We start from the raw sequence: 21,947 nt of genomic DNA, 5'->3' as shown, positions 1-21,947 counted from the left end.
AACTTTACACTCTCCTTCATTTGAACAATTATTAAACTATAAAATAGAATTGCACAATTGCTAAAACCGTAATCTGAAATTTTACAGCCAGCTATAAAATGCTGTATTATTAAACTATACTGAAGATGCTGAAGCCCATTACAACTTTTAAAATGAATTATAAAACCCTTTACTGCTGATAAAATAATCTTAAATTACAGTATTATGTATTCTAACAATATGTTGAACCAAAGTTTGCTACAATGCAAACACGCCAATCACGAAGAAATCATTTTTTGAATTAAGTTTGCAGAAGCTGGCAATCTGATAACAGCTGCTTCAGCAAGGCAGCCCAGCACCTGATGTCCGCAGGCTGGGCGGGACAGCTTGTCCTCCGTGGGAGCTGTCTTTTGCCAAGTTCCTGCAACCACAGGACTAAGAGTCAGCCTCCTGTTTTAAAGTCTGCACAACGGACACTTAGTAGGGACCCGGGGATCAAGAAAAGGCTTGCAGTAACAGCACTGTTTTCCCTTAATGTCTCCCCACGAGTGAGATTTTGTAAATGCAAAATGCTTAGTTACTAAGTAGCTGACACTTACATGTATGATACCTACGATGTAGGGTGCCACACATATACATACCTATCATGAGGCCTGGCCCCCAAGATTAAATTCCTATTTTTTTCTACCAGTTATACCCTGCATGTGTCCATTTCCAATTGAGTTGAATATACAATTGAAAATGTAGTTGAGCATGCTGGCTTGTATGGCAGCCTTAACAGGGTAATACCCAATTCTGAGCTCTGAATTCAAGCACTTTCTTGGCTGAAGGGCTTTGAATAACTGCTCTATAAGCAGTTATTACAAACGGTGTTTTTACAACAGTCTCTTTCCTCCCAAGGCTGACGTGGGTGGATTCTGGAATTCAGCTTCCCTCTAAGCTCCTCTGCTGGCGCTTGGAGCCAAGAAGATGAAGTCCAAGGAGGTCACTGGTAGCCTGTCCATGCTGGGAGCAGCAGGTTCACCACACAGGGCCTGGGACCACTTGGCAGCCTGGTCCAGAGCTCTGTGATGAAGCTTCCAGGAGGGCCCAGAAGGAAGCAGTCTGGGTGAGGGGCCCTGCAGCTTAACACTTCTGCTAAGGGAAGATCCCCCAACAGTTCATTCCTCCCAGAGTGGGGAAATAAGCTCAGTCAGAGCAGGAGACCATTACGCAGAGAAAACGCTGGGTATAGCCAAGGTTTGGATTTTTTCTCTGTGACAAAAACAACAGCGGGTGCTAGAAAACAGTCTGTATCACACAGAGACAATGAAAACGTCACAAACACCATAAACCAAACACCACAAATAACATGCAGCCCCAAGACCATTCTCTCAGATAAAAGGCCCAGGCAATGGTATCCATGTTGCTACAGTCATTTAAATTCTATGCCTGTGCTATGGGCTCAGTGTTGACATGTCTGGTGCTAGTTTTCTAATCTCATTCAATCCCACCCCTCTTAAAGCTCCTCTGTCCTCAAAGCCATGTGTGAGAAGCCTGACCACGGTTTGGCACAACACTTCCATCCACTAGGGTCGTTGGGCAAAAGTCTTCTCTGAGATGTTCTCTGCAGGGTCATCATCCAGCGTGCTGGATACACAAAAACACCAGAAGGTGATGGTGTGAGGATGAGACACCAGAGCTCTTTCTCTCCTCCATGTGAGGATACAGCAGGAAGATGGCCACCTGCAACCTGGAAGAGAGCCCTCACTGGGAACGCAATCTGCCCACACCTTGACCTTGACCTTGCCAGCCTCCAGAGCTATACAATATAAATTTCTGTGGCTTAAGCCACCCAGTCTACAGTATTTTGTTATGACAGCCCAGATGGACGAAGACAAGTAGTAACCACAGCTTCCCTTCCTTCTCCCTGCCTACACTACCTAGGAAAGATTTGGTCCAATGCACCAGTTTACACTTACATCTTCCTATGCTCCTTGCCACATAAGGAGGAAGAAACATGAGGATTCTCAAACGCCCCCCATTTTCTTTTAGTGTAAAGGAAAAGGGGGTCTCTGAGGCACCCTTTGCTTTGGGCAGTGATTGTCAAGCAGGTACGCTTCTGCTCCCTGGAGACATTTGGCAATGTTGGAAGGACATTTTTGGCTGTCATAGTTGAGGAAAGGTGCTATTGGCATCTGGAAGGTAGAGGCCAGGGATGCTGCTAAATACCCAGCAATGCACAGGACAGCCCCCTGTAACAATTATGGAGACCAAAATGTCAATAGTGCCAATGTCAAGGAAGCCTGGTCTGGAGGAACTGTTCAACTCATAGCCAAGAGGTTACTAAACAATCCTCCCTGAAATCAACAGGGTTGGCATAGGGGTGTGCAGCCCACCTTCAGCAGAGAATACCAGGGAAAGCAAGTGACTTCCCATGGAGAAGCATCTATCTCCAAACTCCATTTCAAAACCCCTACTCTAACAAGACCTCATCCTTTGTCTTATCCATAACAAGTTCCACTCCACACACTGGAGCTCCACAGGTCACGAAGACCAGAAAGCCTACTGGAAAATAGGCCTCATAAAGCAATGCCTCCTGAGTCCCATAACCCAACCTGATCCTTCAGCACTTCTCTGACAGTGAAGGTGGGACGTATCCAATTGCTGGGCCGAAAGCCCCTTGAAACTTACAACTAATAAAAATTTACATAGTACTACTTTTGAGCTGGGCACCATTCTGAGCATGCTTTACACTCACAAACACATTTAATTAGCAAACACCCCAGGAAGCTCTTCTACTGTCATCTCCATGTTAAAGATGAGGAAATTGAGGCAGAAAAGTTAAAAATTTGCCCAAAGTTTAATGGCTACTAAGTGGTAGAGTGCAAAATTTCAACTCCAGCTACCTTATGAGAAGTTTCACAGTGCTACAAATGGAGTTCAGTGTATACTGCTTGGGTGATGGGTGCACCAAAATCTCACAAATCACCACTAAAGAACTTACTCATGTAACCAAATACAACCTGTTCCCAAAAAACCGATGGAAATAAAACATTTAAAAAATAAAAGAAGAAGTTTCACAGTGCATCTCTAGAATCAAAATTATATTTTAAAACAACCAACTCTGATGAGGCATTGTTGCATAATTAAGAATTTGACTGGCTTTTGTCCTTCGTTCCTGAGAGATGACTTCTAAATCCTTGGAATTTCTTGAGTGCTAGGAGTGCCTATTATTCACGAGTTCTCCGGATCACACCTGAGTGTCCAAGTAATGGGATGACTCAGGATTAGGTCAGGTTACCACAAAGACCAACCATGGGTCACAGGTTGAGACTTTGAGCCACAGTAGGTCAGCCTGACCTCCTGATCCCCATGGTTTGGGGAGGAGGGCTGATGACTGCCAGTCATATGGTTAATGATTCAATCAATAGTGCCTATTTAATAAAACTCTAACAAAAACTTTGGAAACTGAGCTCCTGGGCAGCAAATACATTAATGCGGCAAGGGGGTGACAAGCCCTAATTCCACGGGGAGAAGGCAGAGAAGTTCTCCATTGGAGAACCCCCCGCCCAAGACCTTGCCCTAGGCATCTCTTCATCTAGCTGGTTCTGATCTGTACCCTGATCATAAAGCTGTAATCCTAGGTTTTGTAGCACTTTCCTGATTTCTGTGAATCATTCTAGTGAAATGAACTTGAGGGGGTCATGGGAACCCCTGAATTTGTAACTAGTTGGTCAGAAGTGCAGGTGGCCTGGGAACCCCGAAGTGTGGCTGGCATCTGAAGCAAGGGCTGTCTTATTGTGGACCACGCCCATAACCTGTGGAGTCTGACACACCCTGAGAGGTTAGCTCGGAATTGAGTTGTACTGCGGTCTACCAGTTGGTGTCAGAATAGGCATCATTACTTTTCTTTACGCTCATTTATGAACCAATCTGACACTTCAGTCTGCCAGATGTTCAACAAGAATTTAGGGACTGATTTAATCTATAGCGATGCATAATGTTACCCAGAAACACAATGTTTAAAGTGCTCTGGTTTCGGCAATACGGTGTAGCCATTTATAACGGGGCAGGGAGGAACGTTGCTTTGCTCTTGCTCCTCTTCTGATCAAGTATCTCTGTGCCTCGGGTCTCTTGTCTGAAAAATGGGAATGATAATAGTACTGACCTTCTGAGGTTACTGTGAGGATTACTCAGGGGAGGCACTGTGTACGCATTTGCTTTATTAATTAATGCCTGGCCATAAAAAGCTGGGGTGACCTAAGTTATCAAAGCGAATTGTTCTGGGATCTGTCATAGGATTAGATGGTTTATAATGTTTTCCAAAGTGGGGCTTGGGGACTGCGGGTGGTACATGACATCATTTTAGGTAGCATGCAAACTTTTTTATGGTTTTAATTTTAATATTTATATATTGATTTTAATATAGAGAAAGCACATTGAACTCATGCTTTCACATATGTTAGTAACAGCTTCAGATGAGTCTCAAAGGCAGTGGTGTGCATATAAATAAGTATAGCTCATAATTGAATTTAAAGATAAAGATGGAGCAAATAATAGGATCAGTGGAGTGCAGATATGGCAAAGACTGCAAAGTCCTGGGCTTTGAGGCTAAGAGGCAGGGCTAGTTCTCAAATACTGTCTTCTCTGCAACCAAGAATGTTTCCTGTTAACAACTACATCACCTCTTCCCATTGTCGGCACTGGTTAAAAAGATGTGGCAGGGACCCTGGCAGCCAGTTCCACTCTGGTCACCAGGCTGGACCAAGATCTGACCAGAGTGGCAGCTCCAAGTCACAGCTCCAAGAAGCAGATTAGTCAGATGAAGCTCGCAGGAGATGCACGGAGAGATGGAATTTGGATCAGTTCTAATCCAAGACCTAGTCCTTTTTTTATTGCCTTTGGTTTCCCTTCCTTCTTGGTCTGGTGTCCAAAGAACATTCTCCCCCTTCCCCTCCTCCCTGGGACTTTCTACCAAGACCACATCTTAGAACTGGCAGGATATCATTCAGCTTAAACCTTTTTTTTTGAGACGGAGTTTTGCTCTTGCTGCCCAGGCTGGATGGAGTGCAATGGTACGATCTTGGCTCACCGCAACCTTCGCCTCCTGGGTTCAAGCAATTCTCCTGGCTCAGCTTCCTGAGTAGCTGGGATTACAGGCATGTGCCACCATGCTGGCTAATTTTGTATTTTTAGTAGAGAGGGGGTTTCTCCATGTTGGTCAGGCTGGTCTCAAACTCCTGGCCTCAGGTGATTCGCCCGCCTTGGCTTCCCAAAGTGCTGGGATTACAGGCATGAGCCACCGCACCCGGCCTCAAACCCTTCTTATTAATTAAGAAGGCACAATACAATCTAAAGAGCTCCATCTTTCTTCCTCTGTGCCCTGCCCCCATCCCCGCTCCTGAGAGCAGCTCTTCCTTTCTGGCCCCAGCATCCTGTGTCAAAATCTCTAATGCATCTCACCAACCATGTCAATAGTGGAGGCCGCTTCTCCCAGTGCCAAGGGTCAGCCCATTGTTGTGCCTGGGCTCTTTGCATACTTGCACTGTTCTTTTATTCCTCACAAAAAACCGAGAGCTCAGTGGTGTTTTACAGCAGAGATTCAGGGTAAAAACCAAGCAATGGTCATGGAGCCATAGAAGGTGAGCCAGGATTCTTACTCAGGTCCAACTAACTCCAAAGCTGAAGCTTTTCCTGGAAAACCAACTCTTAGACTGTCAACCATGGGTGAAAAGGAAAGTGCAGAAGAAATGCTCTCAGGGTTGCTTCACCCTACTTGGAGGGGAGGGGTAAGGAGAGGGGGTTAACCCCCTTCCTGGAGTTTGATGTGGAAATAAGCACCTCTCTTTCCTCACTTCCATCTTCCCAGGCCTGCTCTCCTCCCGGTCTATCACCCTGTGCAAAATCCCAGCACCCTGGACTGGCTCTCAAGTGCCTCTTCTCTGGTGGAAGATTAACGGGCCGCCAAAGCACCCCATTGCTCTGCTAGCATAAATTGCAAGAAAAACATTTAGAATATTGATTAAGTGCTCCGTGCTAGAAGATTGAAATTTACCTCCTGTATTTCCAGGATTAGCTGACATAATGGGGTCAGTCTGCTGGCACAAATGATTTACAGAACGCCCATTGGCAGCTTTCCTTTTAAAACTCGACACTTAAAATTTTCACTTGGTCACAGCCAGTGGAGTCCTGGGTATTTGGTAGGCTTGGATAATCGCCTTCCCGCCGCATCTAGACTTTGGGGGTTGACCCCCACAAAGAAGAGTTTTGAAATCATGTCTGGTCTGGTCTGGCCCCATCTGGAACAAATGGACTTTGGCTCTGAGGAAGTACTGGGGCCGTGGGGAGAGGGTGGAAGGGACCATCTAAATATAGATTATTTTCAATATTCGAATGCAGATTAGGAGTTAAACAGATTAGGTCTGCCCTCCATCCCTCCTGCCACTCTGCAAACATTAGGCTGCATCCTACAAGTACCTGTTTTCTAAGCTTGACACGACTCTGGGGAGAGAAGGAAATGTACTGAGGCTTTGCTGGGAGGCTGGGAAGGAGTGGACCTAGGCTGAAATCCAGTGAATGTGGCAGGTTCTCTGCTCCAGGCGGATGCCCACCCCCCAGGCCTCTGCCCTCACCCCGCACGAAGAGGGGCCCGCGGTGTCTCTACTCTGAACCCCTTAGGGCTAGCATGGTCTGACGGCCAGAGAAGACCAGGCAGCTACTGGTGGAGTGGTGAGGGGGCAGGGCAGCTGCCCTCTGCATGGTTGATTTTAACAAGAAGCATGCTTTCGAAGATTATCCACATGAACCCTTCATCTCTTTCATGATTGGGTGAGCTGCTTTGTGGTTTCTTTCTAGAATACTGTTTTAAAAGTCCCACCAGGATGAGCTGTGTCACACTGGTCCTCCATGTCTCACCCACAGATGTGTTTTATGTGACTCACAAAAAAATTATCTAACTTTGAATGTGGTTAGTTTACTGGAGCCCCTGCCAACTGCCCACAGCTATCCTCAACTACTCTGCTCGCCCTGGGGCTGAGCATGTGCCCTATGGTCTGTCACAGCATTTCCAGGGGCAAGGGGCTGAAGGAGGATAGAGGCAGTGAAACCTTCTCAGGGGGCCGGAGTCCCAAGGCTGTAGCTCCCAATCCTTGTTACTCTATTTGACCACAGAAATCAGAGGTTGACCAACACCACATTAAGACGTCCTCACTGTAAGCCACCAGAGTTAAGCAGTCAGTGTACAGTGATGCAAAATAGAGAATTTTCCTAATGCTCCAAAGATATTTACTTTAAGTAAGTCACACACACATACAAAGTCCATTTGGTTTAAATATCCTGAGCTTTTTCCAGCTACCAGACCACTCCAATGCACGGAAGATGAAGTAATTGGTAGGATTATTAATGTTTCTTTGTTTTCCATATGACCATTTCGTACAAGTCGAAGGAACAGGCCAACAATAGCACAGCCTGTGCTATGCTTGTCAGTAATATGACTGCCAATTAATCCTGACATGGGAGCTTGGCGGGTTACCCAAAACCCGGTATTTTATCACCTCAGGGGGTTAGCACTTGGACATTTCTGTAACATTTTATACTAATCAATCAACTTTCCTTTTTTAAAGCAGAGCCTTTCATAGGAACCATGGATGCGTCCTATATTCTCCACATCCAAAGCCACCTAGTTCCCCAAACAGAACTGCGTTTGGTTTGTTGATAATTACACTTCAGAGCAGACTTTCGAAAATGTTTATTCGTGTTTCTTCCCTTCCAAGGGGGAAATCTATCTCAAATGTTAAGACTGAAACTCAAGTCCCCAAGAGTTTTCTCATATTATTGTATATTTTAAAATATTACAAGAGGGCGCTTCTCAAGGGAAGTGAACTTTAGAGCTGCCAAAGATAGTTGACTTTCTCTGAATCTGTTACCAATGGATCCCAAGCTGGTTAAAGTCAGTTCTATTCTGAGTAATGACACATGTGGCTGGGACAAACGCCGTTCTAAGATATTTCTAGGACCCCCTCCCTCCTCTCCAGCAAATGGTAATTCATCTGGAGACGGCCATGCAGGCAGAGGAGGGTCAGATGGGGAGAATGAGTCTCCTGGGAGCCCTCCGCCCAGGCAAGAATCCTAAATCAGCTGGAGGGACCATGTTCTCGGGATGAAGGCCCTTCACTCATCACTCTCTCATTCCCCCGATCCTCTAGCCGCAGATGATCCTTTCAACCATTCTTCATAGAGGTCACCCTAGAAAATCAGCAGCTGCAAAAATGTTACTGGCAAACTTTCAGTCCTTCCCCTATACTGTCTCCTGGAATTGAGGCATGAAGAAAGAAACCCAGTCTGAAGTCAGAACTTTGCCTCTGTCCCCCTTATTTGCATTAGTGAACCTCAGGAGGAACGAGGACATGCGGCTCTCTTAAAACCAGCTTCTCCTTTCTTATTCTTTCCTTCTTCCCTACTGTCTGTTCTTCATCCAGAGAAAGAATCCCAGTTGTCCAAGGGTCGTGGAGCAAGGCAAAAGTGCCTTGGCCTCAAAGTTAGAAATCTTGGTCTGCTAGAGAATTACTGTGTGATCCTGGATATGTCACAAACCTCTGCCTCAGTTGCTCCATGTGTAAAAGGCAAGGATGTCTGCCACACCTGACTCACGGGGCTGCTGTGAGGAGTACAGAGGGCAAAGCACACAGAAGGTTTTGAAAAATAAAATAAACTACACACCTGTTAGTGTAACCTCCCACCAATGTCCCTAGCACACACCCAACACCCGCCCCCAAGGAAGCACAGCACCACCTTCCATCTGTTATAAAGGGACTAAGTGGCCACTGACTTGGGATCAGACACCAAATTGCATGTGACATTCATAAAGCACCATTCTGGAACATTCACTCTGCTCCACTGAATCCTAACTCCAGCAGCTAAGCCATATATGTGCTTTGTAGATGAGGAAGCTGAGGCTTAGAGAGGTTAGCACGCTTTCAGAGGCTACCATACTGGTGAGGACAAGAGCAGGGTCTGAAACAGACTTGGCTGCCTCCCCTGCCCTCATCCCTTATTCCCTGCCTCATTTATGCAAAAAGGGGCTCATGCAGGTCATCATTTTAGAAGTCAAAGTGAGGTTCCTTGGAACCCTAAGGGCTCCCTGGGAGTGAAATGCTGCTTAGCTACAGGATATGTGGAGACAGTGCATATTACAGGGAAGAGAGGTGTGGTTAGAGCCACCCTTTGTTCCTCGACAGCCCCAAGTCTTCATGTCCCCCTCTGCCAAGGAGTTAAACAGCAGCCCAGAGATAAACATCACGCTTTACTTTTTGTTCTGTTTTTGTTTTGAGACAGAGTCTTGCTCTGTCACCCAGGCTAGAGTGCAGCGGCATGATCACGGCTCACTGCAACCTCCGCCTCCAGGGTTCAAGGGATTCTCTTGCCTCAGCCTCCCTAGTAGCTGGGATTACAGGCGTGCACCACCATGCCCAGCTAATTTTTGTATTTTTAGTAGAGACAGGATTTTACCATGTTGGCCAGGCAGTCACAAACTCCTAATTTTACTTTTGTCCTTCTGTTTAGAAAGCAGAGTTCCTATCACTGACAGGAAAGGAAAGGCATGGTTTCTGGGGAATAGAGCTCCTGTGTTCCCTGATGTTGCTGGGACAACCCTGAGGCAGTACAGATCCTCCTTGCAGGGAAAGGTGTCTGGACAGATCTGTGTTAGGGGCAAAACCTTGGCTATCTATGTGGCCAAGCCATGTACTGCACTGTACCACAGGGAGCTCAAGTTAGGAGCTAGGATTTGGGCAGTGGGGTAGGGGCGGGCGGTGTGGAAGAGAACACCTCCTAGGGCTGACAGACCCCTCTCCTCTCATGTGGGAAACTCCAATTTCATGGAGTTTCCAGTGATGGCTATTCTGAAATGTTGCCTTTTAACTTCCAAAAATGTGGACAAGTTGCATCTCGCCCGGTATTCTAAGTTTACTGACAAGGCAACTTTTGTTTTTGAATGCCTGTCTCCACAAAGTTTCTAAAACAGAGAAGGGACTTAATAAACACTGAACACTGTGTTTATTAAGTTCAGGCTGAACACTGAACGCTGCCTCTGCAGTCACCCTCTGTGCACTGAGGCATGTGCAGAAAAGAAGCTGGTTTTGTGGTAGCCAGAACTTGCTTTTTCTTTCCAGAAACCACCACTGGCTTCCTATGATCACCTTATGATAATAGGACCCTGCCCCTCACCTGGCCACTTGTCTTTACTGACACCAGAATCTGAATGGGCCCAAGTAGCTTGGAAAGCTGACCTAGGAGAAAGCAGGGTACAGAGCACCCGCTGGAGATGGAGAAGAGACCCTGTTCCCTGCCTGGCCCTAGGCCTGCCTTCGACTCGCTGGAGGACTCTGAACACATCACTTCCCTGCTCTGAAACTCAGGGCCTCGCTGCAGGATGGAGCAAGGCCATGCCATAGTATTTCCCAGAGCTCCTCCTGGCTCTGGCTTTCTCTGCACAGTGCTTTGGAGAGAGTACCTGCCCAGGAAATGCTTTAGAAGTATGAAGCACATCTGGTTGACCTTGGGCTGTGCCATTTCCTTTTCAGCCTCTCCTTAGTGTTTTGTGTGTGTGAGTGTCTCTGAGACTGTGTGTCTGAGGTGGAGAACCAGGAGGACAAAGGACACACAAGCTCAGATGAATGGCATGGAGGACATCCAAGATGAAGAGGGGTCTTAAGATACCAAGGAAATCAAAACCAGCTTCCGACACTTTCTAGGGAATTAAGTGGGTTGTAGGTCAAGGTGATATTTGGTGAAAGAAGGCATCTTGTGAGAATTCTAGTCAGGCTGACCCTTGATGGGGGCTGGGGGCCTCGATGTGCTCCAGTGATGAGCATGAGGCGACAGCACAGTGCTTGGCACAAAGGCCACCAAACATCCCCTTCTCTAGCATAGCGGGAGGCAGAAGTCACCATGTGGTCACCACTGCCCTCAAAATACAGGAAAAATCATGGAAAGAATGAGGCTCCTGGGTTCCCAGTGCTGGCTCTGTGATGCATTAGCTCTGCAGACTTGAGCAAGAGTGATCCTTCTCTGATCCCCTGTGTCCTCAAACCAAAGAAGCTACAATACTATAGTGATAGCATCTCTCCTGCAGTCGTCAGGAGGATAACACTCAAAGGGGTAAAGAATGTGAGGGTACCCTGTGAACACACAAATAAGAAATGTCTTGCCAAATAGCTGAGTACTCATTACTATGAAAAATCAATAAAAAGGCAGGATAAAGACTCTGCTTTTGACTGAAGACAGGAAATCACCACTTCTATCTTGCTGTGGTTCTGCCCTCGCAGACCTGGATTAACCCCAAAGAATGTTCTTGACCGTTCTCACTGGACTGTGTCCACATGCGGGAGTTTGCAGGGCAGCTTGTGCCTCCTCGCGGCTCCTCCTACTGCCAAAGAGCACTTGTTTTTGCTTCGGAAGAACCAACCCATCAAGCGCTCTGCATGGGAGTTAACCAGCAACACTGTCTCTGGTTTACCTTTAGAGACAGTTAAATACTCCATGCCATGTGGTGATGTCAAACTCAAGAGCTCCTTTCATTTTATTATGCTGCTGCTTTGCAGAGAACACAGAATCAGCATAATAAATATGTAACAAGCCAACTTGACAACCCCACGCACAAAAACTTCAGAGACGCATCTCCCCAGAGCGCTCGTTTTATAGGTAAAGAAAGTAGAGCCAGAAACAAGCCACACTCCCAGTAAATGACAGAGTCAGTTCCATAGTCTGACTTTCTCTCCACTATAAGACACATCACAATCTTCACTGGCTGTGTTTAAAATGCAGTTTTAAGACTCAAACCTGAGCACCATTTGTCATCTATCTCTGCATACACTTCGGAAAATGAGTCTGCCCGTGTTTCCCCCACACCAGGAAGGGAGCCCTAACAAGGAATAGGGACGCATTTCTCACCTGTAAATTTGCACACGGTGGCAAAACGTGAGTGGGAATTTCATTCTCAGACCCTGCTGGCCCCAGGGGCTTGTTCTTGATCCGGAAGGCAGTGGTGGTAGTGGCAGTGGTGGTCTGTACTGGGAGGGCTGGCTGCCACACAGTCACATCGGAGCCATTGCCAAAGGCTTGAATTGCATTTTCTGCAGTAAAACAGGAGGAAATCCAATTTCAAAGTCAAGCAGCAAATGTAACAGACAGGATATACACAGCCAGAGAGGCACACTAGAAATTCTGATTATAGCATTGGACTTTTCTGAACAAAACGCATCCATCCATTTGCCCTATACGTACTGAGAGCCAGTCTTTGGAGTCAGGTGTTCAAAAATCAATTCAGTCATTAAACCCTGAGCTGGACACTTAGCTATGCTCAGAATGCAACAAATATTTATTATGTTCCTATTTATGTGCCAGGTGCTGAGCAAGATCCTTGCCCTGAAATATCTATCAGTCAAGCCCTTTGAAACCCAGACTCAGTACTGTTACTTGGGATCATAACTGTCCTATTTTCCAAGAAAATTCTTGTGCTCTCTCAATATTCTATATTAAAAGGAAACTAGTGCTTTTTAAAAAAAATCCTAATCACGAAACTGAGGCAATTCAATGGCATTCCCATTAATATGGCAGGCAAAATGGAACCAGTTTCTTTAAAAAAAAAAAATCTACCCCAAATCTCATCAATAGCTAGTAAACATTTAAGTAAGATTATTTTTTCCTTTTCTGCTCCAGTCTTCCAAACAAAATCTGCATAATTAGGTAGAAGCAGCCCTGCTTAAATGAAAAGTTTAAAATGTAAAACTTTAAAAGCTTATTACAATTTCATAGGATTAGATTGTTTTTATGGCAAGAGTAAATTGGTTGTGTGTTGTTCCGCACCCCAAAATGAATAAAAAACAGTTTCTAATCAGGTCTTTGGGGATTTGGCCTGGATTTAGGATTTTTTTTTTAAATTTCATATTCATTGTATAAAAAATCAAACTCCTCCATTTGGGACCTGAATGTGCAAATTGTTAATATATGACTCTTAGTTGGCATTTTTCGATATACAAGACAGAATAATTTAAGCCTAATCTTCCTCTTAGAAGTGACATTTTGTTCTAAAATTGTTATCCTTTAAGTTCAGTAAATTGGAAGCTTGTTTTCTGCACCTTTACGTTTTTGGGGGCTGTAAGAAACAGCTTCAAATTAATGTAAATGCTTTTTATGCTCCCAGCTATGTTCCATGGCTTAACTGGTGAGTGTGAGGCAGGGAAAGAGGCGCACAGGGACCAGTTCCCTTAATGCCCAGAAGAACCACCACTGCTACCCTTGCTTTTGCTTAAAACATGGAGATTCAAGAGACTCACAGTTTCTTGCAACTACCTGTGCTTTTCCCAGTGTGTTTGCCTTGCCAAATCAGCGGTTCAGTTGTTTACTTGCTCATTCATTCATTCATTCATTCAAATGTTAACAGAATATCTACTAAGTGCCAGGCACTGAACTATGCATGGGGCACACAGCAGTGAACAACAATAGCAACAAAAGATAAAAGTCCATGCCCTCATGGAGATCACATTCTGATTGTGCAGGCAAATAAGTGAAATATATAATACATTAGGCAGTGAGAAATGCTTGGAGAAAATGAAGCAAGGGAGCACCAGAAGCACTGAGTGGGGAGAGAGAGTTGGTACTTACATAAACGGATCCAGGAAGGCCTTCTGGTGAAGGTGCCATCTGAATAAAGACCTCAGTGAAGGCCACTGATACCTAACCTCAGCTCCATCCCATTTGTCTCTTCCCCATACATCTGTCATGCACATGGCTTAAAAACAACTGTTTCCTCCCCCAGACTAGAAATAAACAATTGGCTAGAGTTGTGTTCATGACAGGAAAATCTGGGAGAGGTTAGGCTTAATCTGAAGGGAGTGGAATTAAGTTTCTACATTTGGGCTGGAATCTACAAACTGCAATTCCTTCTAGTTGCAAGAGATTGAACTGATGGCCCTGTGTCTTTGGGGCTCTGTGCCCCATCTAGTCACAGTGGAAATGGAATGACTGTGGAAAATTCTGGCTGTCTTTGGCCCCTGATGCAGACAAAATGCATTTATTTTTATTGAAAAGTCATTAACAATGAGATATCAGACTATTCTCTCCTTCGTCAAAAAGGTTATATAGCAGGAACAGGGAGAAGTTTTCCAGCCAGCGTGAGCAAAATCTTTTCCTACACTGACCTCCATTGTCATTGCTTTATCTTCGTTAAAACTTGCATTCTGCCAGAAGACTGTGGGATGTGAAAGAGGAAATACACACACACACACACACACACATTTTCGGTCAAGACCAAACAAGAGGTCCAAGTTGTGATTCCTTGGTATGCCCCAATGTCGTAGTGAAGGTTTCCTTACTTGACACTTGACACTACTTTTGTGGGTGTGAATTTCACTTAAGAATCCAAAAGCTTGTTTTATTTTTAAGAGGACCAAAGCAATTGACTACAGCCACATTATTTGAAGTGCCTAGTAAGCAAATGACTTTCAACAAAGTAAATGATGAGGAAGTTTTAGAGTAACACTCAAAAGCTTTTTGTGTGTGTGTGTGTGTGCATAGTAAATTATAGCTACCAACCAAGCATCATGGAGAAACTGTCACTTGAAGACAGGGCTCTCAGAGGGGTGGGTGGCTGAGCCTTGATTCCTATAAACTTAGTCCACCCCTCCCACCAGGAAGTCAGACTGACCTGGTTCCTGAAGTTCAGGCCTATGTTCTCATCCAACAGGCTCTTCAACATTGGGGTGAACAAAGCTCTTAGGACACAGGGGACTGCAAAAGGAATCGCACTTTGGATCCTAACTGTGGCATACATGGCCTATGTGAATTACCAGGCTGTACTCAGCTGTATGGCAGGAGAAAACCACCTATGTCTGTGAGAACTCTTGTGCAGATTACAGTAAATGAGAATGTATATTTTACGCTCGCTATAGAGTGCGTTTGAACACGCAGAAGATACCCAATAAATGGTAACTGCCACAGAGTGGGTGGAAATTTTCAAGTATCTCAGCTGGATCGTCATCTAGGGCATGCACATCTGGGTGGATATATGTGAGTCCTGGCACTGTGCTTTTGGAGTTTGATGAATGCCCATTGTTCGCATCCGACCATTTCTCTCTATCCTTGTCCCTTTGGGAAACATGTTTCCAAACTGCCTAAAGGACATTGCAATAAGAACTGATTCTGCTTTCAAGCAGGAGCCCCCTCCCTCCTCCCCAGTGCTTATCTCGCCTCCAGAGATAACGGGCATCCCGAGCCTCCTGCCTGCATCGCCAGTTTATCCTACTCAAGAATTGTTGCTTCTCCTCTGAGCCAGCCCTGAGCATCCAAGGGGCTATTGATGTTAACATTCTAATTTTTCTCAGAGTCCTTGGAGGCCTATCCCCATCTAATTTGTCTGAGCTTCTCACATTGTATATTCCGCCCAGGTTTCAAGAACCTTTGGAACAGACTCTCCGCAGGCTGCCAAGATCAAAATTTGATCTGCGGGTAGAAGCGTTCTTTCCCACATAATGTACCCTCAGTTATTTGAATCTCTTGCTCTCTCAGGCCTTTGGATTCACAGTCTTAGAGGCACCCAGTTCATCACTTGCTGGGTTCCCTGCTGCATGACACGGGGTGGCCACAAAAGGAGCTGGATTTACCATCAGTGACTAAGAGGAAAGAGAGAGAGACAGACAGAGAGAGGAAGCAGGCACAAGAGAAAAGAGGTACAGGGACAAGGGACAAGGTACAAGAGGTACAGCTGGAGCTCGGAGAAGAAAGCGCGTTTCCTCGTTTGTTTCTTATTTTTTACAAACTCACTAAGACATGTATTGTCCTTGAAGAAATTCAAAAATTTCATGCACTCTTCTAGGTCGTTCCCACTGTTGCTGCAGTCACACCATGGGGCCACACTGAGGCTACTGGAGTCTATGTAGTTAGGGGTCATGACTGTGCCTAAAAGAATAAAAACAAGGCAATTTATTGTTGTACCATGATACTTTTCCAGAGCCTAAAAAGAAACCAATATTCCTCTGACGGCGGATGCACCGTGGATAATTACAAACATTGTGTTTGCTGAGTGGGAAATTATGTTAAGCAGTGCATTTTCTCGGCAATTTATCTTGAGCACATAAAATAATTTACACATTTACTTTAAAAATTATAACAGAACTCCTTGAGCTGCACTTAGGGTATTCTTTTGTGCACAAATGGTATGGATGCTGTGGAGTAGGAAAGAATTAACTTAGAGAATGCATGAGTTGCCAGATCCCTTGCATTTTCTTGAAAATGTCATTAATCTTCATAAATAGACACAGCTGGTTTACATATCTTAAACAATTTTGTTTAGGACTTTGAGTCCACTTCTCCCAGAAGCAAATGGTTTCTTTGGAGTGACATAGGGAAGCTAGAAGCTTCCTAGTGGTTATCCCGCACCCTGAATGTATATACGTATATATGGGGTCTTCTCAACTGATCTAAACAAAGTCTTCCACATTGTGAAAAAAACTGGAAACAAACAATGGAAATTCTCTAAGCCAAGGGCCCCTAGAGTCTTGCCTGTGGACTCTCAATGGTGCTAACAGAAATGCTGGGTGGTCCCTCCTGCCTACATCTTGTCATGATATTTCTGATGAGTTCTACACTGGCGCAAACACACAAAGCATTTATACTTAATCCAAACCAACTGTCTTCTCCTGGGTGGCTGACACCAGGCAATGCCCACTGATGACAAGAAGGCTTTTGTTTTCATATATTTTCTGGATGTAAGAAGTAATAGGTGGTCAATAGTCCGCAGGGTGTATTTGGATCACAAACAGAAAAATAAGTTTGTTCTAAACTTCTCTGAGTAAAGGGCATACTGTCTTTGCCCTATATTCTTTACTGACTTAAACCTCATGATACCTTGGGATGAACATTTTAACCTACTGCATACAGGGAACTCCTAACTTTGATTGAGAAAGGAACTGGTACCCTAAACACTAGGGGAGGAGGTTAAGGCCATTGGATATGCCTGGTGCCACGGTGGACCCCTGGCATATATGGAAGAAGTAGGAATAAGCCTTGTACAGAAAGAAGTTGGAGAAAGAGATCCAGACCCAAGAGAAAAAGACATTTTGGTCTATGCAATGCATTGCCTCTGCCATTGGGCCCTCCATTCACCATCCTTAGGTGTGTAAGGGTTTGCCAAGTCTAGGAATAACTTCACGGAAATGCTGGCAGTACCTGGCCTTGGCCCCTCCTAAAGGGGTTAAGGAGCAGGTACATCTGGGAAGGGCACTGACTGAAGTGTTAACAGGGACTACATCCATTGACTTAGAGGAGCTTGGAAAAAAATTGCTTTTCTTTTTGAACCAAATATACCCTGCGGATTACCGACCACTTATTACATCTTATGTCCATAAGATGTAGACACTGTTAGCAGATGCAGCTAGAGTTGAGTTGGAGATACTCAACATTTTCTTCTGTGGGCTTCTCTGTATTTTAAAAACACTTTTTACAATGAGAATGCTTTGACTACTTTTGTTATTTCTGCAATTCCATAGTTGGTAAGTAATCCCTAGTAGAGATTAACTTACTCAGGAAAAGGAGAGAGTGAATGCAAGTTTGGAGTATTGGCTTAAGGAAGGTACACTCATTGGTCCAATCAATAAAAATAGAAAATACTTGGGAATCTGGGGAAAGCTATTACCCACAGCAGGGCAGGTATCCTTCCAAAAAGTTGGGAGTAAAGAGCGTACCAGGAACCTGTCCTATCCCTGCATTAAGTACTGTTGTTGATTTTCCCAAAGCTGCCTCCTGAAGATGCTCTGGTGACAAAGAATGTAGTCTGTGCTGTCATTCTCAGGGTAGGTTCTTCCTGCTGGTGACGTGTGTGACCCTGACACAGACAGCCGGCAGGAACACACACCCTGGCTGAGCCATTGTGCTTCTGACAACTGTGATTTTCCTCACCCTTCCATAGCCTTCACTTTGTGTTCCTTCTCAAATGCCAGTTGAGATGAGCCCTGCCACCAAGGCTTCTGCTGTCCCTGGTACCTGGGACACCTGCCTTTCCCCCTGACAGCCCTGGTATCCAGGGGTCCAAGTTTGCTTCCCTTCTGTCTCTCACGGTGGTCATGTGTAACCACACTGCTCAGAATGCTGAGAACATGGTTCTTCTAAAGCCTTGGGTCTTGAAAGACAGAAAATACTGTTTCTGCTATGTCTGTTTTCAGGAAAAAAAAATTTAGCCTAAATCACCCTCTGTGCACTGGGAGTTGAATTACCAAGAACATTAACAGCAAGCAGGGCCCCTGTATTTAGGGTTTTTATTTCCAAAGGGCTGTTTCTGGGAAACAGCCTTTTTGATTTCCCTACCCTGAATGACTTCTCTTTCTCCAAAGTTCCCTAATTCAATTAACTTTGTTTGACTCACTTTCTTCTTCCATAACCAAGTGCTTTTTTCTCTGCTTTTGTTCTGCGTGGTCAGTTTCCCAACTGAGACGCCTCGCCCATCTGAGCACTCATAGCCTCCCCACTCCTTAATAATCCCCGCTTCCAGCCTCTGCCTTTCGCGCATCCATTATCTCATTTTTTTCTTTTCCTCTTCTTTTTTTTTTTTTTTTCTTTCCAGGCATGTCCTCAAGGATTTAACAGCCAAACCCCAGCCCAGAGGTTACTGTGAGATTTTCACTTCTGCAGACATCAGCAGGGTGCAATGGAAAGAACACAGGTATTTGCAAACCACACTCTTCTCCCATCCTGCTTCTCCCGGATCTTACCAATAAGCCCCGAGTAGGCGAGGAGGCAGTCAGCGTAGTTTTCCTTTAGACAGCTGCTGACAGACCTTGACTCTGGCTGGCAGTTGGTAAAAAAATCCGCAAGGCGAGATCTACAATAGGAAAAAAAGGGTGGGGGGGTGGAAATGTGCTTTAAAACATCCTAAGCCTCTGGACAGACATGTTTTCTTTATTCCTTTGTTGATAGGCCTTTCTCTGCACACGTGCACACACACATACACACAAAATACATAGAAAACGTGAGCTAAGAAACTGTTGGCATCCTTTCTCATTCAACCACCTAATGTCCCTTTCCCCAGCCCTCGCTCACCTGTGTGTCTCTGTTTATTCAGATAGAAGTCTTCAGGGCCTATAACTGGAGGAATCTAGAGGCTTTGAAGTTTCCATTCAATATTTATTTCTGACTAGACTTATTTGCATCTTTAGGAAATATGCTGCTTCACACACTCACCGGAGATCCACACTGGGAAAATATTTACTTTATACAGAAACATGTCCCTGGCGTCAAAATAGGATCCTACAGCCCATCTGCTCCTCTAATTCCTACTGGCTTTAAGAATGTGTGTTTCTGTCTTGTAAGTCACCTCTCATCCACCAGCCCAGGGGTAGTGATTTATTCCAGCCGAGTGGCACTGAGGAGGAGCCTGCCTTTGGGGAACAGAAGGGGAAGGAAAGAGGGACAGAGAGGCTTGCTCTGGGCGGGTGGGCCTGTGGTCAAGGCTGTGCCTGGAGAGGCCACTGCAAGATGCAACAGCTGCCTGCACGTTGGAATCTCTCCAGGGGCCGGCGCAGTCCGCACAGAAGCCCTGGGTGGCAGTGAAGATGCAGCGGCCCAGAAGGCGACAGAAGCCGCAGACACGCTGGCCTGGGGAGAAGAGGGCTCTTTGTGGCCAACTGGCTGTTTTTCAGTCTGAAGAGGATATTGTTGGAGAAATCCTGAATGAGAGCTGGGCCACCTCTGAGGTCATCTCTGCAGACAACTGCTCTGTTTCTATGGAAGAACACAATGGACTTCACAAGAATTTAAATTATCTGGCAATTACAGGAGACAATGGGAGGTTGTCTCCGTTGTCTTCTGTCTTTAGTTCACCCCAGAATTGGATGTCGACACACCCAGAGCTGTTTTACTTCTTTCCACCTAAGAGGCTGTGTTTTCTTGGCACGCTGTGTATGACATAAACAAGCTTGGCTGGGTGGAACCAAGACGGGTAGGATGTGTAGGGATCACAGAGGTTTCTAAGAGGCCCACAGGAAGCACGTTACACATCCATCTCCTGCAATTTTAACTAGAAAGGGCATTCAAAGACCTGATGAAATTATCCAAGTCCGCAGTATGCTGCAAAGTCATGTTTGTGTGGGGTTCTCTCCTTGAACCCTTGTAAACAAGGCTTGCCCAAGCTTCCCTATCTGAGCCTATCTTCTGTGCTCTCTATGTTCTGGGGGCCTGACTCCATTGCGGTGAATGCCTGGGGCAGATGCTGGAGGTCTGCTTCATTTCCTTTGCACAGCACCTGACACTCCTCAGAGAGCTCCTGTATAAGGCTCCCCAAATGGCCATGTGCTGAAGCTAAGTGCCTTGGCAAAATCCTCCGAATGTAGCTGGGGTGTGCGCATGTGTATGCGCCTGAGTAGCAACCACGGTCCGTGCCTCGCTGGTGTTTCCTGACTTTAATGGAACACACTGAAAGATATAAAACCTGCCTATTTTCTGTAGCCCGGCTAAAGGATTTATTTTTCAGAGGAAATCCCTAAAGATGGCTCGGGCTTACTCAACTGGCTCCAGTGGCATCCAGCTTGGATTGAGTGTTAATTTCAAAAGAATTTTCCTGGTCATGAAAGTTAATGATCTAGTGGCACTGGGTTTCTAACTTTGCAAAGGCCAACTGCAGGTTCAGGCAGCTGGAGCTCTGGTTCTTCACACAACCTGGCTGCTGAACAGCTCTCTGACCTGGCAGTCCCATGCTCCCGGCTTGTCCCCCAGAGATAGACAAAAGGTCTCTCCTTCTCCACATCTCCTGTTTCTCACAGTCTCTCCAGCAGACTATTAACTGAACAACACTGTGATGAGGATTACTGTCCTTCAGTGAGAGACTAATGCCACCAGACTCATTTTGCTTAACAACCTCGGAATTGACTCACAATTGGACTCTGGAATGAAAGGCTAATTGAGTCAGTCTGCTGCAGAAAGCATAGCCCCGATTGGGAGGATAAAACAAAATATACTGCTCTGAGCAGAACTCTGGACAGGCTGCTTTTTGAGAGATCATCGGCACATATCCTGGCCTTATGACACACAGCCAGTGGATGGGAAGAGAGTTTCGATGTAAGGGTGAGCGCATGCGGCACTGTTAAAACACTAACATTTCCACGTTTCATCACATTTGACCACCTCCCCCTGGCAGCTATACTTGGAGACAGGATGCTCACATTATAGGATTCACATGTTACAGATGGAAACACTGAAGTCAGAAGTTTATACAGCGCTATGCTAGGGCCAGCTCATCACTGGTGAACTGGTACAATTTCAGGAATTTTGCAGGTTGGTTAATAACAGTGCAGTGGCAGCTTGAGAGTGGCCATGGTGGGGGGATTTACACCACAGTAACCAGCAAACACTATACATCAGGGCTTTGTGTTGTTCTTGGAGCACCGGTTGTTAAATATTTACTGGCATGACTCTATTTAAGAACCAGTATGATGTTAGTAAATCCCACTGATAATGCATGCCTCATGTCTCCAGTTGAGTCCCAGCCCTTCTCAGACAGGCTTCCTCTCCCATCACCAGTCACCCTTGTGCCAAATGAAATAGGGCAACAGCAATTAACCTCCGCTCTTCAGTACTTTCCAAAGAAGGAAAAGAGCTCCACTCCCCCATCCCACTAAAACATCCTTCCTTCCCAACATCTCCTTCTCCTACCATCATAATCCTCTAACATCTCCTAAATTATGCACACAAATAGTCACATGTATTGACACAACAGCTGGATTCCTGTCCATCCCACTGGCTGACGTGTCAAGTGCCAAGATAAAATGATGAAAAAGACCCTGTCCTTGAACTTATATAACCCGCAATGTAGGTGCCAAGAAAAACAAGTAAAAAGACTATTATAATACAGTGATTTGTTCTTGATAAAAGGTAAGAATGAATGGCTGCTAACAAAAAACAAAACCTACCATGAATGAAGTGTTCAGTACATGTTAGGTATA

At 45.3% G+C, this 21,947-nt stretch overlaps 1 protein-coding gene and 1 long non-coding RNA gene across 7 annotated transcripts in view; one reads left to right on the top strand and one right to left on the bottom strand.

Moving 5' to 3' along the window:
* Positions 1-21,947, bottom strand: part of LOC105467293 (GDNF family receptor alpha 1) — a 215,256-nt gene that overhangs the window by 13,091 nt on the left and 180,218 nt on the right. For all 6 annotated transcript variants that reach the window (XM_071069064.1, XM_071069065.1, XM_011716773.2 and 3 more), the window contains 3 exons: positions 18,723-18,832; positions 15,781-15,915; positions 11,911-12,092 (listed from right to left, as the gene is read on the bottom strand). In XM_071069064.1, the coding sequence (XP_070925165.1) occupies positions 11,911-12,092; positions 15,781-15,915; positions 18,723-18,832 (427 nt within the window). The remainder of the gene's footprint in view (positions 1-11,910; positions 12,093-15,780; positions 15,916-18,722; positions 18,833-21,947) is intronic.
* LOC139356179 (uncharacterized) overlaps positions 1-21,947 on the top strand; it is a 33,628-nt gene that overhangs the window by 2,660 nt on the left and 9,021 nt on the right. Inside the window, exon 2 of the long non-coding RNA XR_011607619.1 lies at positions 18,575-18,673. This is a non-coding gene — a long non-coding RNA (uncharacterized lncRNA). The remainder of the gene's footprint in view (positions 1-18,574; positions 18,674-21,947) is intronic.

This window comes from Macaca nemestrina, chromosome 9 (genome assembly GCF_043159975.1).
Source record: "Macaca nemestrina isolate mMacNem1 chromosome 9, mMacNem.hap1, whole genome shotgun sequence".
Lineage (NCBI taxonomy): Eukaryota > Metazoa > Chordata > Mammalia > Primates > Cercopithecidae > Macaca > Macaca nemestrina.
This window is presented reverse-complemented; position numbering and strand designations above follow the sequence as displayed.